Source organism: Coregonus clupeaformis, chromosome 27 (genome assembly GCF_020615455.1).
Source record: "Coregonus clupeaformis isolate EN_2021a chromosome 27, ASM2061545v1, whole genome shotgun sequence".
Classification (NCBI taxonomy): domain Eukaryota; kingdom Metazoa; phylum Chordata; class Actinopteri; order Salmoniformes; family Salmonidae; genus Coregonus; species Coregonus clupeaformis.
Genome location: NC_059218.1, coordinates 3,514,076 through 3,531,911, shown reverse-complemented (window position 1 = coordinate 3,531,911; position 17,836 = coordinate 3,514,076). Strand labels below are relative to the sequence as shown.

The 17,836-nt window shown below is 41.7% G+C and overlaps 1 protein-coding gene across 2 annotated transcripts in view; it reads right to left on the bottom strand.

Moving 5' to 3' along the window:
- LOC121541407 (DENN domain-containing protein 1A-like) overlaps positions 1-17,836 on the bottom strand; it is a 242,331-nt gene that overhangs the window by 82,508 nt on the left and 141,987 nt on the right. For both annotated transcript variants that reach the window (XM_041850396.2, XM_045208002.1), the window contains exon 7: positions 14,247-14,327. In XM_041850396.2, coding sequence (XP_041706330.2) covers positions 14,247-14,327 — 81 coding nt within the window. The remainder of the gene's footprint in view (positions 1-14,246; positions 14,328-17,836) is intronic.

Below are 17,836 nucleotides of genomic sequence, written 5' to 3'. Positions count from 1 at the left end.
TGCTACCTCCGCCTTTGTGCAAGGAGGAGCAGGAGGAGCACTGCCAGAGCCCTGCAAAATGACCTCCAGCAGGCCACAAATGTGCATGTGTCTGCTCAAACGGTCAGAAACAGACTCCATGAGGGTGGTGTGGGGGTTGTACTTACAGCCCAACACCGTGCAGGACATTTGGCATTTGCCAGAGAACACCAAGATTGGCAAATTCGCCACTGGCGCCCTGTGCTCTTCACAGATCAAAGCAGGTTCACACTGAGCACGTGACAGACGTGACAGAGTCTGGAAACGCTGTGGAGAACGTTCTGCTGCCTGCAACATCCTCCAGCATGACCGGTTTGGCGGTGGGTCAGTCATGGTGTGGGGTGGCATTTCTTTGGGGGGCCGCCCAGCCCTCCATGTGCTCGCCAGAGGTAGCCTGACTGCCATTAGGTACTGAGATGAGATCCTCAGACCCCTTGTGAGACCATATGCTGGTGCGGTTGGCCCTGGGTTCCTCCTAATGCAAGATAATGCTAGACCTCATGTGGCTGAAGTGTGTCAGCAGTTCCTGCAAGAGGAAGGCATTGATGCTATGGACTGGCCCGCCCGTTCCCCAGACCTGAATCCAATTGAGCACATCTGGGACATCATGTCTTGCTCCATCCACCAACGCCACGTTGCACCACAGACTGTCCAGGAGTTGGCGGATGCTTTAGTCCAGGTCTGGGAGGAGATCCCTCAGGAGACCATCCGCCACCTCATCAGGAGCATGCCCAGGCATTGTAGGGAGGTCATACAGGCACGTGGAGGCCACCCACACTACTGAGCCTCATTTTGACTTGTTTTAAGGACATTACATCAAAGTTGGATCAGCCTGTAGTGTGGTTTTCCACTTTCATTTTGACTCCAAATCCAGACCTCCATGGGTTGATAAATTTGATTTCCATTGATAATTTTTGTGTGATTTTGTTGTCAGCACATTCAACTATGTAAAGAACAAAGTATTTAATAAGATTATTTCATTCATTCAGATCTAGGATGTGTTATTTTAGTGTTCCCTTTATTTTTTTGAGCAGTGTATAACTTTTTGGATGACATGGGTCCCATTATGCCTGGCGATGGTACAGTGGTTCTTCCTTTTAAAGTTGTGTCATACTGCAGCACAGCTTGTGGGGTGCCGCAGAATTCTATGGCACGTTAATTATCTGTCAGCCATTGTTGCCATTAATGCTAGTTTGACCACCAGAGGGCAACTTTGAGAAGCTAAGTTATTGAAATGACATGGAGCTGTAGGCCTAAGATTCCTGTTTACTGTTGCTGTTTTAGCGTAACTTACTTATTGGCATAAATACCTACTTTATAGGCCTACATAAAGCATACACGTCATCCATGTCTTTAAATACAGTCAAGCATTTTAGTTATAAAACAAAATTTCAAAGGGAGCCTTGAATAATTAAACAATGAATAAACCGCAACATATCAGCTAAAGCGATTGAATTCACAAATGCATTTGAATGTTTTTAATATTGGCTGTACTAGTGACTTTAAAACTTGTTTTTGTTAGAACAGACTATACGGGATTGATTATAATTTATTTTTTAAATTATTATAGTATTTGTTTGGTCATCATTTACAGTATATGTTGTGCTGTTTATACTGTTAGAAATGTAGCTTAATTAAATTGATTAATATTATGGTGTTTTTATTCTAAGAAAAACTCAAATGAATTTTAAAGTAGCCTACAATTGATTTCGGAAGTTTACATACACCTTAGCCAAATACATTTAAACGTTTTTCACAATTCCTGACATTTAATCCTAGTAGATATTCCCTTTCTTAGGTCAGTTAGGATCACCACTTTATTTTAAGAATGTGAAATGTCAGAATTATAGTAGAGAGAATGATTTATTTCAACTTTTATTTATTTAATCACATTCCCAGTGGGTCAGAAGTTTACATACACTCAATTAGTATTTGGTAGCATTGCCTTTAAATTATTTAACTTCGGTCAAACGTTTCGGGTAGCCTTTCACAAGCTTCCCACAATAAGTTAGGTGAATTTTGGCCCATTCCTCCTGACAGAGCTGGTGTAACTGAGTCAGGTTTGTAGGCCTCCTTGCTCGCACATGCTTTTTCAGTTCTGCCCACACATTTGCTATAGGATTGAGGTCAGGGCTTTGTGATGGCCACTCCAATACAGTGGGGGAAAAAAGTATTTAGTCAGCCACCAATTGTGCAAGTTTTCCCACTTAAAAATATGAGAGAGGCCTGTAATTTTCATCATAGGTACACGTCAACTATGACAGACAAATTGAGAAAAAAATATCCAGAAGATCACATTGTAGGATTTTTAATGAATTTATTTGCAAATTATGGTGGAAAATAAGTATTTGGTCACCTACAAACAAGCAAGATTTCTGGCTCTCACAGACCTGTAACTTCTTCTTTAAGAGGCTCCTCTGTCCTCCACTCGTTACCTGTATTAATGGCACCTGTTTGAACTTGTTATCAGTATAAAAGACACCTGTCCACAACCTCAAACAGTCACACTCCAAACTCCACTATGGCCAAGACCAAAGAGCTGTCAAAGGACACCAGAAACAAAATTGTAGACCTGCACCAAAAATCCCAGAACCACACGGGGGGACCTAGTGAATGACCTGCAGAGAGCTTGGACCAAAGTAACAAAGCCTACCATCAGTAACACACTACGCCGCCAGGGACTCAAATCCTGCAGTGCCAGGCGTGTCCCCCTGCTTAAGCCAGTACATGTCCAGGCCCGTCTGAAGTTTGCTAGAGTGCATTTGGATGATCCAGAATAGGATTGGGAGAATGTCATATGGTCAGATGAAACCAAAATATAACTTTTTGGTAAAAACTCAACTCGTCGTGTTTGGAGGTCAAATAATGCTGAGTTGCATCCAAAGAACACCATACCTACTGTGAAGCATGGGGGTGGAAACATCATGCTTTGGGGCTGTTTTTCTGCAAAGGGACCAGGACGACTGATCCGTGTAAAGGAAAGAATGAATGGGGCCATGTATCGTGAGATTTTGAGTGAAAACCTCCTTCCATCAGCAAGGGCATTGAAGATGAAACGTGGCTGGGTCTTTCAGCATGACAATGATCCCAAACACACTGCCCGGGCAACGAAGGAGTGGCTTCGTAAGAAGCATTTCAAGGTCCTGGAGTGGCCTAGCCAGTCTCCAGATCTCAACCCCCATAGAAAATCTTTGGAGGGAGTTGAAAGTCCGTGTTGCCCAGCGACAGCCCCAAAACATCACTGCTCTAGAGTAGATCTGCATGGAGGAATGGGCCAAAATACCAGCAACAGTGTGTGAAAACCTTGTGAAGACTTACAGAAAACGTTTGACCTGTGTCATTGCCAACAAAGGGTATATAACAAAGTATTGAGAAACTTTTGTTATTGACCAAATACTTATTTTCCACCATAATTTGCAAATAAATTCATTAAAAATCCTACAATGTGATTTTCTGGATTTATTTTTCTCATTTTGTCTGTCATAGTTGACGTGTACATATGATGAAAATTACAGGCCTCTCTCATCTTTTTAAGTGGGAGAACTTGCACAATTGGTGGCTGACTAAATACTTTTTTTCCCCACTGTACCTTGACTTTGTTGTTCTTAAGCCATTTTGCCACAACTTTTGAAGTATGCTTGGGGTCATTGTCCATATGGAAGACCCATTTGCAACCAATCTTTAACTTCCTGACTGATCTCTTGAGATGTTGCTTCAATATATCCACATAATTTTCCTTCCTCATGATGCCATCTATTTTGTGAAGTGCACCAGTCCCTCCTGCAGCAATGCACCCCCACAGCATGATGCTGCCACCCCCGTGCTTCACGGTTGGGATGGTGTTCTTCGGCTTGCAAGCCCTCGCCCTTTTTCCTCCAAACATAACGATGGTCATTATGGCCAAACAGTTCTATTTTTGTTTCATCAGACCAGAGGACATTTCTCCAAAAAGTACGATCTCTGTCCCCATGTGCAATTGCAAACCGTAGTCTGGCTTTTTTATGGCGGTTTTGGAGCAGTGGCTTCTTCCTCGCTGAGCGGCCTTTCAGGTTATGTCGATATAGGACTCGTTTTACTGTGGATATATATAATTTTGTACCTGTTTCCTTCAGCATCTTCACAAGGTCCTTTGCTGTTGTTCTGGGAATTATTTGCACTTTTGCACCAAAGTACGTTCATCTCTAGGAGACAGAACGTGTCTCCTTCCTGAGCGGTATGACGGCTGCGTGGTCCCATGGTGTTTATACTTGCATACTATTGTTTGTACAGATGAATGTGGTACCTTCAGGTGTTTGGAAATTGCTCCCAAGGATGAACCAGACTTGTGGAGGTCTACAATTTTTTATCTGAGGTCTTGGTTGATTTTTGGGGGATTTTCCCATGATGTCAAGCAAAGAGGCACTGAGTTTGAAGGTAGGCCTTGAAATACATCCACAGGTACACCTCCAATTGACTCAAATGATGTCAATTAGCCTATCAGAAGCTTCTAAAGCCATGACATTATTTTCTGGAATTTTCCAAGCTGTTTAAAGGCACAGTCAACTTTGTGTATGTAAACTTCTGACCCACTGGAATTGTGATACAGTGAATTATAAGTGAAATAATCTGTCTGTAAACAATTGTTGGAAAATGACTTGTGTCATGCACAAAGTAGATGTCCTAACCGACTTGCCAAAACTATAGTTTGTTAACAAGAAATTTGTGGAGTGGTTGAAAAACGAGTTTTAATGACTCCAACCTAAGTGTATGTAAACTTCCGACTTCAACTGTATGTAGGCCTCAGGTTTTCCGTGAGGAAAACTATGGCGCTGTACAATGTGACCAGTCGGGAGTAGGCCTAGGCTACTAAGTGACTGCTAGTGAAGAGTAAAATAATCCTAACATTTCCACACCCTAATTGTAGGCTAACCAATACCCAAACTGAGATTTAGTGAAAATACAAATATGATTGATTTATCAAGACCAGTCCCCATGCTTGTCTCAGAGCAGCGCGAAACGGTGCTGAAATAGTTGACCACATGCGGGTAGGCTATTGCTTCAAATCCTATTATAACAATTGCTGACTTTGGGTGTTTAGGTAAGCAACAATTTGTTGCCTTCATTAGCCAACTTAATTCCAATATTTCTGTCATTCAGTGATATTTTATCCCATAGTAATTTGTTATGGATCCATCCAGATGTGGTTAGAAAACAGTGCATTTGGTGGGCTATGCAAAAGAGATGGGAGAAGTGACATGCCTCGCAAACAGCTATTAACTCATTTAAAGTCCCTAAACTCTATTGTCCTGCTGATAGCCCATCAAGGGTGGATGGCTTCTTTTGTATTCTTAAAAGAACTCCAGCACAGAGAAGATAAAGGACCCTTGAATGATTAAACAATGAATAAACCGCTTAATGTCGGCTAAAGCGATTGAATTCACAAATGCATTTGACTGTTTCTAATATTGGCCATCAGCCAAAAACACAGCATCTACCGTGGTAGAAATGTTATTGAATTCGATAAAAAAATGTTTTGTAAAGTTTTCAAAATGCATATGTTTATTAGGCTACTGTGCAGTGTTTTTAAATACAATACTCCTCCTACCCTTCTTCTTGATCTCCTTCTTGGCAAGAGTCTATTGTCCTGCTAATAGCCCATCATGGGTGGAAGGCTTCTTTTGTATTCCAATGTATTGAATGAATGTATTAATTATAGTAATTTACCATTCTCATTCACGGAGTGGAAACGTTGTTTGCAGAGGTCACAACCTGCTACACTTGTGAAAAACAATTAGAAAACATGTTTTCAAAATGCCTCCAGCTGTCCATCACTACTGTAAACTGAGAACTGTATTCTAAAAATAAAAACACAGCATCTACAGTGGTAAACATATATTATTGAAATCATTTTATTATTTTTTTTTACAACTCTTTTAAAATGTATATGTTTATTAGGCTACTGTGTAGTCTGTCATAAACCAACAGGACAATGAGATGTTTACTGTAGCCTACATAGTAAAGATAGTAAAGTGCCTAATTCCTTACGTAAGGGAGAGCAGGCCATGTCCAGACTTTCTCTGTGACCTCAAGTACTCATTAACTCTGTCTTTCTTGTTTTTTCGGGTTGCATCACTCATGGACAGAAACTTCTGAGACACAGTATTAATGATGAACACTCAGAGGTTCACTGGTAAGCCACATTTGCCTCGAGATCCATCCCAGTTGGTATTCTGTGTCCACTTGTGGTATCTCTCTTCGGTTTTTTTGTGTGTGAAATTGCTTTATCCGACATTTTGCAGTTGCATGAGGCTTGGTGATCACAGAATCAGTAGGATATTAAACAAACACTCAAATAGGCAACAGAAGCAGGAACAGCATAGGGCTGAGTGACTCACTCCTTCCTGTCTTTCGTTCAAAATAAGTTATATTATTAAAATGGAGTCTGGTGCTCTGTAATGTGTGGATAGGCCACTGGGAGTAAACGGATACTGGACTGCACTCTGGTCAAAGAGTGATGACAGACACAGAAGCCCAGTCTAGGAGTTGAATGATGAACCAGAGGATACATGTGGTCTGTGTTCAGAGGGAAACAGGATAAAATAAAATTACTACAATGTAAATCCAATAAACAACATTACATTAAACAGTAATGTCAACAATCTCTACACACAATTGACAATAAGAGAAAAATAACACCATCATTCCTCTCAAGATAATTAACATTACAGTTACACCAACTGGTAGGCTAATTACACCATTGTACAAAATGGTAAGAGAACTGGTGAAGAAAGTTACCCCTCTACATACACCTTTCTTGTATTAGGAATGTTATGAAGGTGAAATAAGTATTTGTTCTGACTTACATTTGGTTAAAAATGCACAAATATCCCTGCAAATGAAAACGATCTGATCTCCACGAAAGCCAACCGAGACTGAGAAATACGTTTTTGTTTTTTATACTAGCAAGTGGTTAACATGGTGAATAATCAAATAATAATTGGTAGGACACAACGAGTTTACCGGAATCTCTAAATGAAAATACTGGCAGATCAATAAAATGTCCTTGTATATCTAATTAAATGTAGAGAATTCTAAATTAATATCTAAGGGGCTTTTATACCATTATAATGCAGGGTTAATAATACATTAATATATTTGTAGGGGTTGATGCATTTTTCGTTAGGGCAAATCTGGTCTGTGATATTGAGTTAGAAATGTACATTGCAAGTTTTACCATTTTTGGCCTTTAGGCTACACTTTACAATAGAACTCAACTCTGACCGCAGCGTGTATCGGTAGTCTAAACTGTGGCACAAATTGGGGGATATTTCACACCTAGCCGAGCTATTAGACTATCCTTTTGTAAATGAATGGAGGTGTGAATGTTTCAGTCAGTCTCTCTCCTATCACACTAGAGTCCTGCATCACGCAAAAAAAAAAAATCAGCTGCCAGCTATTGTGAAAGAAAACTTGTGGATCTTGTTGTTTTCCTCTATCGTTTCAAGAGGCCACCTGGTAATTGCATGGTTCTAAAGGATAAAGTGTCACCTTCAGATGGATGCATTGTTTCAGAGAGAAGCTGCGAGCCTGCGACCAGGCACGGCAGATTACATCCTTTTCCTGCACAGGAAATTTAAGAAATCCAGTGATGAATGGACTGTTTTCTAAGTTATTGTTTTAGTATATTTATTTGTTGTCTAATATTAGAAGGCTCTTTAAAGCGATTTGAGTTGTGAAAAAAAAAATACAGTGCCTTGCAAAACTATTCATCCCCCTTGCAGTTTTTCCTATTTCGTTGCATTACAACCTGTAATTTAAATTGATTTTTATGTAGATTTCATGTAATGGACATACACAAAATAGTCCAAATTGGTGAAGTGAAATGAAGAAAAAAAACTATCAAGCCCCTAAATAAGATCTGGTGCAACCAATTACCTTAAGAAGTCACATAATTAGTTAAATAAAGTCCACCTGTGTGCAATCTAAGTGTCACATGATCTCAGTATATATATATATATATATATATATATATATATATATATATATATATATATATATATATATATATATATACCTGTTCTGAAAGGCCCCAGAGTCTGCAACACCACTAAGCAAGGGGCACCACCAAGCATGCGGCACCATGAAGACCAAGAAGCTCTCCAAACAAGTCAGGGACAAAGTTGTGGAGAAGTACAGATCAGGGTTGGGTTATAAAAAAAATAATCTGGAACTTTGAACATCCCACGGAGCACCATTAAATCCATCCATCATTAAAACCAGGCAAGGAGGGCATTAATCAGAGAGGCAACAAAGAGACCAAAGATAACCCTGAAGGAGCTGCAAAGCTCCACAGCGGAGATTGGAGTATCTGTCCATAGGACCACTTTAAGCCAAACACTCCACAGAGCTGGGATTTACGGAAGAGTGGCCAGAAAAATGACATTGCTTAAAGAAAAAAAGAAGCAAACAAGTTTGGTGGGAGACTCCCCAAACATATTGAAGAATGTACTCTCGTCAGATGAGACTAGAAAATGCTATATCTGGCGCAAACCCAAAACCTCTCATCACCCCGAAAACACCATCCCCACAGTGAAGCATGGTGGTGGCAGCATCATGCTGTGGTGATGTTTTTCATCGGCAGGGACTGGGAAACTGGTCAGAATTGAAGGAATGATGGATGGCGCTAAATACAAGGAAACCTGTTTCAGTCTTCCAGAGATTTGAGACTGGGACGGAGGTTCACCTTTCAGCAGGGCAATGACCCTAAGCATACTGCTAAAGCAACACGTGAGTGGTTTAAGGGGACACATTTAAACGTCTTGGAATGGCCTAGTCAAAGGCCAGACCTCAATCCAATTGAGAATCTGTGGTGTGACTTAAATATTGCTGTACACCAGCGGAACCCATCCAACTTGAAGGAGCTGGAGCAGTTTTGCCTTGAAGAATGGGCAAAAATCCCAGTGGCTAGATGTGCCAAGCTCATAGAGACATACCCCAAGAGACTTGCAGCTGTAACTGCTGCAAAAGGTGGCTCTCATGCGCTCAAGGTGAACAGTCATGCATGCTCAAGTTCTGCTTTTTTGTCTTATTTCTTTGTTCGAAATTTGGTCAGAAGTATTAAAATCAACCAATGTCAGCCTTTAAATGCTTTATTATCCAAATGTTGAAAATGCGTCTGGGCGACGCAGAAACAAAATGGAGTAGTCTAAACTGTGGCACAAATTGGGGGATTTTTCACATCTAGCCGAGCTATTAGACTCTCCTGTAAATTAATGGAGGTGTGAATGTACATTTCATGAATAAAATAAGTAGCTAAGGCCCCTCCCTATCCTCGCTGGACTCTCTTTCATTCAATTACTTCTTCACATTAGCAAAGAAGGACTCTGTGTTTCAGAAACTCACTTTATATAGTGGGTCTATCACTCTTTCACACTGTGGTAAATAAAGCCAGTTTGTTATTTAGAATGATTTATTTCACAAATTAAACATTAATCAGATGGAGAAGATGATAGCGTGAATAGTTCAGGGTATTCCCTCTTCAGGTATACCTCGGCTGTCTTTACTGTGTCGAATGTGAGTTCTCCGGTGTTGGTTCGAATCCACTGGGTAGCCGGGTGGTGTCAACCGTATGTCAGTCCAGACGGTCTCAGCAGCCTCTTGATTGAAGTGAATGCCATCCTTCTCTTCTGGAGTGCTATCGATATATCGGGAAAGATCATGATGTGGGATTCCCCAAACCGTATGCCCCCCCTTTGCTCTGGAGGCCTTGAGTATGCTGATGGTATCCTGGTAGCGGAGCAGCTTCATAACGAAAGCTCTGGGAGGCACTCCCTGACTGGGTAACCTTCTCTGCTGTGTACGGTGAGCCCTTTCGATTTCAATTTGGTGAGCTGAGGTGGATAGGTCCAGTAGCTTGGGTAGCCATTCCTGTAAGAATGCAACTGCACTGCATCCTTCAACTAACCTCTGGGAAGCTTTTGATCCTGAGATTGCTTCGCCACTAAAAATGATTTAGTACATCAATCTATTCCTCTAGCTTGAATATTTAGCCCTCTAGTTTCTTGTTAGGTTCCTCCACATGTTTGCGTACATCCACAATTGCGGTGTCATCGTCAGAGTGCTTGGTTTCCAACTGGGTTTAACTACACACTTGTGGCCTGCTGGTCTTGGTGTAGCTTTTGTATGTTTTCATCCACTTTTTTAGGTCAGGCAGATATGGTATCTTCTATTTGAATGATGGCCTTATCCATCTCCCTCTTGAACCAGGCAGGCGCTGCCTAATTGTCCGTCTTTGACGGGGAGGTAGTTGAGGGTTTAGGAAGGTCTGTCTTTTTAGGAGGCATCTTATTTTGTAGCTGGTAAGCGAGTTATGTCTACTTGCTTTTTTAGTAGGTTAACAGCAGGAATGTGATTGAAAAACAACATTATGTATACATTTCTCAAATCGTCCTCTCAGTGTGCCGCCATTTCCGGTCCCCATTTCAGAAATGTTTTTCAGTCCCATAAAAAACACAACAAGGCACCTATGCAAAGCATTAACTCTGTCACTCAGAAACATATTCTAGTGTCTGTCTGCCAGCTGAAAATCTTTGCCAGTGTGTGTGCGTGTGAAGGTAACCTGGCCCTCCCCCTCCGAAGCTTAGGCTACTGTAGCCTACTGACGCTACAAGTATGATGGATTAACTTTTTCAATGCTAGTTACCAAATAAAATGTAATGGAATTTGTCACATGCTTCATAAACAACAGGTGTAGACTGACAGTGAAAAGCTTCCCAACATTGCAGAGGGAAAACTTTATAATAGAAAAATTATAACGAGAAATAAATATACAATGAGTAACAATAACCTGACTATATACACCAGGTACCAGAACCGAGTCGATGTGCAGGGGTACGAGGTAATTGAGGCAGATATGTACATATACTGTAGGTTGGGATAAAGTGACTAGGCAACAGGATAGATAAACAGTAACAGCAGCGTGTGATGCGTAAAAGAGTTAGTGCAAAAATAGTCAATTCAGATTATCAATAACTACCTGGACTAACTATTTAACTAACTATTTAGCAGTCATATGGCTTGGGGGTAGAAGCTGTTCAGGGTCTTGTTGGTTCCAGAGTTGATGCATCGGTACCACTTGCGTGCGGTTAGCAGACAGGAGAGTCTATGACTTGGGTGGCTGGAGTCTGTGACAATTTTAAGGGCCTTTATCTGACTCCGCATGGTATAGAGGTCCTAGGTGGCATTGAGCTCGGCCCCAGTGACGCACTGGGCCGTATGCACTACCCTCTGTAGCGCCTTGTGGTCAGCTGCCAAGCAGCCAGTCAAGATGCTCTCAATGGTGCAGCTGTATAACTTTTTGAGGATCTAAGGGCCCATATCAAATCTTTTCAGCCTCCTGAGGGGGAAGAGGCATTGTCATACCCTCTTCACGAGTGTGTTGCTGTGTGTGGACTAGGGCTGTGGCGGTCATTACATTTCTTCAGCCGGTGATTGTCAAGCAAATAACTGCCGGTCTCACGGTAATTGACCGGCAATTAACATAAGCACATTTAGCATCTCCTGACTTCCATGCATAGCATACGAGCCACAGATGCAGACCTTTGGAACATCTATATTTAAAAAAGTATAATAAATCCATGTAATATAGCCTAACCATCACAATAAATCCATGATATATTTTAGACAGGTCTAAAAAAAACATGATATGAAGAAAATGTAGTTTATTTCAGAAGAACATAATAGCATACTCTGAGTTGTCCTTATCTTAGGCCCTGATCTGTCTATGCCATTATGGCTATGGGCTACACTAGTTCATTTAACAGACAAGATTTGCTTAGAATTCCGTGGCATTATTTTATACTGTTTTATAGTATGAAGAATACAATTGAACATAGCTGAATAAAATAGAAAGGATATTTTCTCCAAACGATTTGAGGGAGTGCGCACGTGACTATTCTGTGTTGAGCGGTTAACAAAGAAATAGGTACTCCTATATGCTTCATTTAGAGTTATTTATGTAACTTTAGTAGTAATACAAACGTTGGGCTATATGTTTTGATTTTCAATACATTCTAAGGTTGCATGATGCGACTCTAATGATGATTAAAAAAAAAAAAGTTGCATGAAAGGCATGAGCTCTGCTTAGTTTTTGCGCAGGCTGTACACATTTCATCAGTCTCTCATTCACAATTTGAAAAGCACTTGATAATGCCTCAAATTTCCCGGCTGCATCCCCTTTGTGTGGCCGTAATGCCCCCTGCCTGTTTGATGGATCGTCGGAAGGCGTAGCGGGATTTCTTATAAGCGCCCAGATTAGTGTCCCACTCCTTGAACACGGCAGCTCTAGCCTTTAGCTCAGTGTGGAGGTTGCTTGTAATCCATGGCTTCTGGTTGGGATATGTACGTACAGTCACTGTTGGGACGACGTCGTCGATACACTTATTAATGAAGCCGGTGACTGATGTGGTAAACTCCTGAATGCCATCGGATGAATCCCGGAACATATTCCAGTATGTGCTAGCGAAACAGTCCTGTAGCTTAGCTTACCCCATATGTAACTCTGTGTTGTTTTTATTGCACTACTTTGCTTTATCTTGGCCAGGTCGCAGTTGTAAATGAGAACCTGTTCTCAACTGGCTTACCTGGTTAAATAAAGGTGAAATAAAAAAAATTAAAATAAAATTAGCATCCACTTCATCGTAGCACTTCCATATTGATCGCATCACTGGTACTTCCTGTTTGAGTTTTTGCTTGTATGCAGGAATCAGGAGGATAGAGTTATTGTCAGATTTGCCAATTTGAGGGCAAGCTTTGTATGCGTCTCTGTGTGTGGAGTAAAGGTGAACTAGAGTTGTTTTGCCTCTAGTTGCACTGGTGACATGCTGGTAGAAATGATGTAAAACTGGATTTCAAAATTCATACATTAAAGTCACCTGCAACCAGGATCGTCGCCTCTGGGTAAGCATTTGCTTCTTTGCTTATGGCCCTTTACAGCTCATTGAGTGTGGTCTTAGTGCCAGCATTGGTTTGTGGTGGTAAATAGACAGCTACGAAAAATATAGATGAAAACTCTCCTGGAAAATAGTAGTTTATTCTCCAGTGATTGCACGCCCGCCAATAGAACGGAGGGTAGAGGCAATTTATCCACTCTCCGATGTAGTCTCGTCAGGTATCCCGCACACCTGCCTCTATAGCGGCGTCTCCTCCTTCTTCGAGTGTCGGGGATTTGGGCATGGTTCGGTATAATCAGTATGTCTTTCGCCTCCGACTCATTGAAGTCCAAATTGAGGTTATTGAATCACTGTTCTGATGTCCAGAAGCTCTCTTTGGCGGAAACATTATGTCAAAAAAATTAAGATCAGCAGGGGAAAGAAATACACAAAATAGCACAATTGGTCGCTATTACCCCCAGTGCCATTCTGTGTTGTAATCCAATGTTTCACATTGGATTTATTAACTACAAAAAGGTAAGACGTCTTTAAACTCTGGAGCTGCTCTGCACACACAAGCTTGTTAGCTAGTTACCTAGCTAGCTCTAGTCCAACTTTAAGCCAACTCTCAGAAGTTCAAAGACAATCAAAGTTCCTCCATAGAAGCCACTCCTCCGTAGGTATAATTTGTTGGGCCTAATTCAGAAATTGCATGTCATAACAAGTCCCAGCGCATCAAGCCAAGCCTTCTTCTCCACCCTCTCACTCTCTCCCCACCTGCAAAATTTCAGTCGCATCTCGTGCCCTACACTTGTCTGTCCATCGCACATGTAAACAACTATAGCCTAGGCAGCCGATAGCATCCATGCACTTCCGGCTAAAACAACTATAGCTTGCCCGCTCCATAGCAAGCTGCTCTATCCGCACTGATTGGTGAAGTAATTTAATGTCGAGCTAATGAAAAAATATGTTGATTACAGATGTTTTAAAAGGAACAATATAAACTGGTTCTGAACTTTACTTTGCAGGTTGGAACATTGGAACAGAACGGATAAAAGAATGCTTCTGCTCAGAACGAAACAATTGGAAAATAATTTCAGTTCCATCCCCTGGTTGCTCCTCTGATAAGGTGCAGTTTTACAGCAATTTTTCTGCAATTCTAAAAATTTTGCCATAGGGCAGAGAGAAATGTTTGCAGGTTTTTAATTTGATATCTTAGTGAGAGTGGCTAAGAAAATCAATGGGGGCCCCCCAGTTGGTAAATTGACCATGATTAGAAAGCTGGCCATGCGGTCTACGGTGAGGTGGTCAAAGACTTACCACGCTAAGATGAACAGGCACTCCAGGATCAGGGATGGGGAGTGTGTGGAGTGACTCCAGGAGCTCTCGCCACTGACTCTCCTGAAACACACACAAAAACATACACGTACAATCTCACAGAATGCACCACAAGAACCCCAGTATCAATAGCAACTGTCACAGGAACAAAATGTTTATGTGAGCAAAATAGCTAACAATATCACCTCCTTAAATTATGGATCCTCTGAGGAAAGAACCAATAGCCTATGGCAGGGATGGGCAACTTTGATGGGGGTGGGGGCCACAAAAAATCTGAACTCATCATGAGGGGCTCGCGGGTCTGCGTACCCACATACATACCCACACATGCAGTCAGAGCCGGCCCTAGCCGTTTGACCCCCCCCACACCAAGTGAGAAAAAATATATAGCGGCCCCCAATTTCACAGTGTAGAGAAAAAAGTTTGAGATAATTTCCTGCAATTCTACACATTTTGCCTAGAGAAAATGTTGGAGTTTTAAAGGAAGTTTGCTGCAATTCTACACATTTACCATGGGACTGAGAGAAGATTTGGTAATTTTATAACTAATTATATGCAATTCTACTCATTTTGCCATTGGGCGGAAAGAAACGTGCAATATTACCGCAAATTGCCTGCAATTCCGCTCACTTTGCCATAGAGTGGAGATAAACATTTGCAGTTTTGAATATGATATCTGAGTGAGAGTGGTTAACAAAATCAATGGGGGCCTGTCATGCCAAATAGTGTCCCCCTGCCAAAAAGTGCACCCCCCCCAGATACATATTTACCTCAGCCTGCCTAGTCAGCTAGCTAGCTAGCCAGACAGTTTTATTTAGCTAACATTATCTAGCTAGCTAACTGTTATTGTAGCTTTCTGTTTGTAAGTAGCTTGCTCATTAATGGCATCCCTCAAGGAGATTTTATTTTATCTTTCCAACCAGGCGAAGTACTATGAAGGCACCACTGATCTCAACAAGAGGTGCAACATTCGTAGGGTGCAGAGAAATTCACAATTCAGGGTAACATTAAGCAGTTAATTTATATTACTGTTAGAAGTAAAATGGTTGTTAAATGGTTGTACATAAATCATTCCAGTTATCTAACTAGCTAGTTGGTCATCTAGCTACAGTGGGGAGAACAATTATTTGATACACTGCCGATTTTGCAGGTTTTCCTACTTACAAAGCATGTAGAGGTCTGTAATTTTTATCATAGGTACACTTCAACTGTAAGAGATGGAATCTCATTGTATGATTTTTAAGTAATTCATTTGCATTTTATTGCATGACATAAGTATTTGATCACCTACCAACCAGTAAGAATTCCGGGTCTCACAGTCCTGTTAGTTTTTCTTTAAGAAGCCCTCCTGTTCTCCACTCATTACCTGTATTAACTGCACCTGTTTGAACTCGTTACCTGTATAAAAGACACCTGTCCACACACTCAATCAAACAGACTCCAACCTCTCCACAATGGCCAAGACCAGAGAGCTGTGTAAGGGCATCAGGGATAAAATTGTAGACCTGCACAAGGCTGGGATGGGCTACAGGACAATAGGCAAGCAGCTTGGTGAGAAGGCAACAACTGTTGGCGCAATTATTAGAAAATGGAAGAAGTTCAAGGTGACGGTCAATCACCCTCGGTCTGGGGCTCCATGCAAGATCTCACCTTGTGGGGCATCAATGATCATGAGGAAGGTGAGGGATCAGCCCAGAACTACACGGCAGGACCTGGTCAATGACCTGAAGAGAGCTGGGACCACAGTCTCAAAGAAAACCATTAGTAACACACTACGCCGTCATGGATTAAAATCCTGCAGCGCACGCAAGGTCCCCCTGCTCAAGCTAGCGCATGTCCAGGCCCGTCTGAAGTTTGCCAATGACCATCTGGATGATCCAGAGGAGGAATGGGAGAAGGTCATGTGGTCTGATGAGACAAAAATTGAGCTTTTTGGTCTAAACTCCACTCGCCGTGTTTGGAGGAAGAAGAAGGATGAGTACAACCCCAAGAACACCATCCCAAGCGTGAAGCATGGAGGTGGAAACATCATTCTTTGGGGATGCTTTTCTGCAAAGGGGACAGGACGATTGCACCATATTGAGGGGAGGATGGATGGGGCCATGTATCGCAAGATCTTGGCCAACAACCCCCTTCCCTCAGTAAGAGCATTGAAAATGGGTCGTGGCTGGGTCTTCCAGCATGACAACGACCCGAAACACACAGCCAGGGCAACTAAGAAGTGGCTCCGTAAGAAGCATCTCAAGGTCCTGGAGTGGCCTAGCCAGTTTCCAGACCTGAACCCAATAGAAAATCTTTGGAGGGAGCTGAAAGTCCGTATTGCCCAGCGACAGCCCAGAAACCTGAAGGATCTGGAGAAGGTCTGTATGGAGGAGTAGGCCAAAATCCCTGCTGCAGTGTGTGCAAACCTGGTCAAGACCTACAGGAAACGTATGATCTCTGTAATTGCAAACAAAGGTTTCTGTACCAAATATTAAGTTCTGCTTTTCTGATGTATCAAATAATTATGTCATGCAATAAAATGCAAATTAATTACTTAAAAATCATACAATGTGATTTTCTGGAGTTTTGATTTAGATTCCGTCTTTCACAGTTGAAGTGTACCTATGATACAAATTACAGAACTCTACATGCTTTGTAAGTAGGAAAACCTGCAAAATTGGCAGTGTATCAAATACTTGTTCTCCCCACTGTATACATTTAGTTATACGTCTGTCAAATGATGTATCTAGCTATAAGTTAACCCTGATCAATCAAATGGAAAGGTGTAAGTAATTATGGTAAAATCAACTGCCCTTAACTAGGTGTCTTCGCTAGACAGAGAGAGACCCATACAGAGAGAGAGAGGAAGAAAGTGAGAAAGAAAGTGACAGATGGAGAGAGAGAGGTGGGAAGAGAGAGAAACAGAAAGAGAAAGACAGGAGTGCAAATTTACTAAGACTTTAGTATTTCAACAACTGTTGTCTTCCAACTTGTTAGGCAATCATTTGTACCTACGGGGGAAGGATGGCCAGCCACACAGGAGGGTGATTTTCACTACGGAGGAGGAGGAGGAGGCCGTGCTGACCGAGATGCATGCTGGACATTTTGGAGTGAAATGCATGATTGCCAAAATCAACCTACGCTTCTTCTGGCGGGGATTGTCAAGGATGTGGACAGCTGGGCAAGTGAAATAACCTTTTGTTTATCAATAACATGCTATTATATCTGAAATATTATGATTTTGATTAATGTCATATCAGAGCGCACACAGTGTTTCAATTTGTCACACTGTGCTTATAGGTCAGTACCTGTCTAGCCTGCCAGAAGTTTGAGAGGGTGAAGACTGTGGCGCCGGAGTTGAAGCCTTCACGAAATCCAGGAATGGCAACTGCTGGTGTCTGACCCATTAAGGTCAGTAAAGGAAGAGAATGTGTTTAACTCTAAATTCCCTTCTGTAACCCTATTAAAAAGGGTGCTTGGAACCAAAAATCGATTTTCATGTTGTATGATACCTATCAAGGACAAGACTGGAGAGGCCACATCCAAGGCGATGATGCACATCTTCAACACCCACGGTGCTCCTGAAGTCA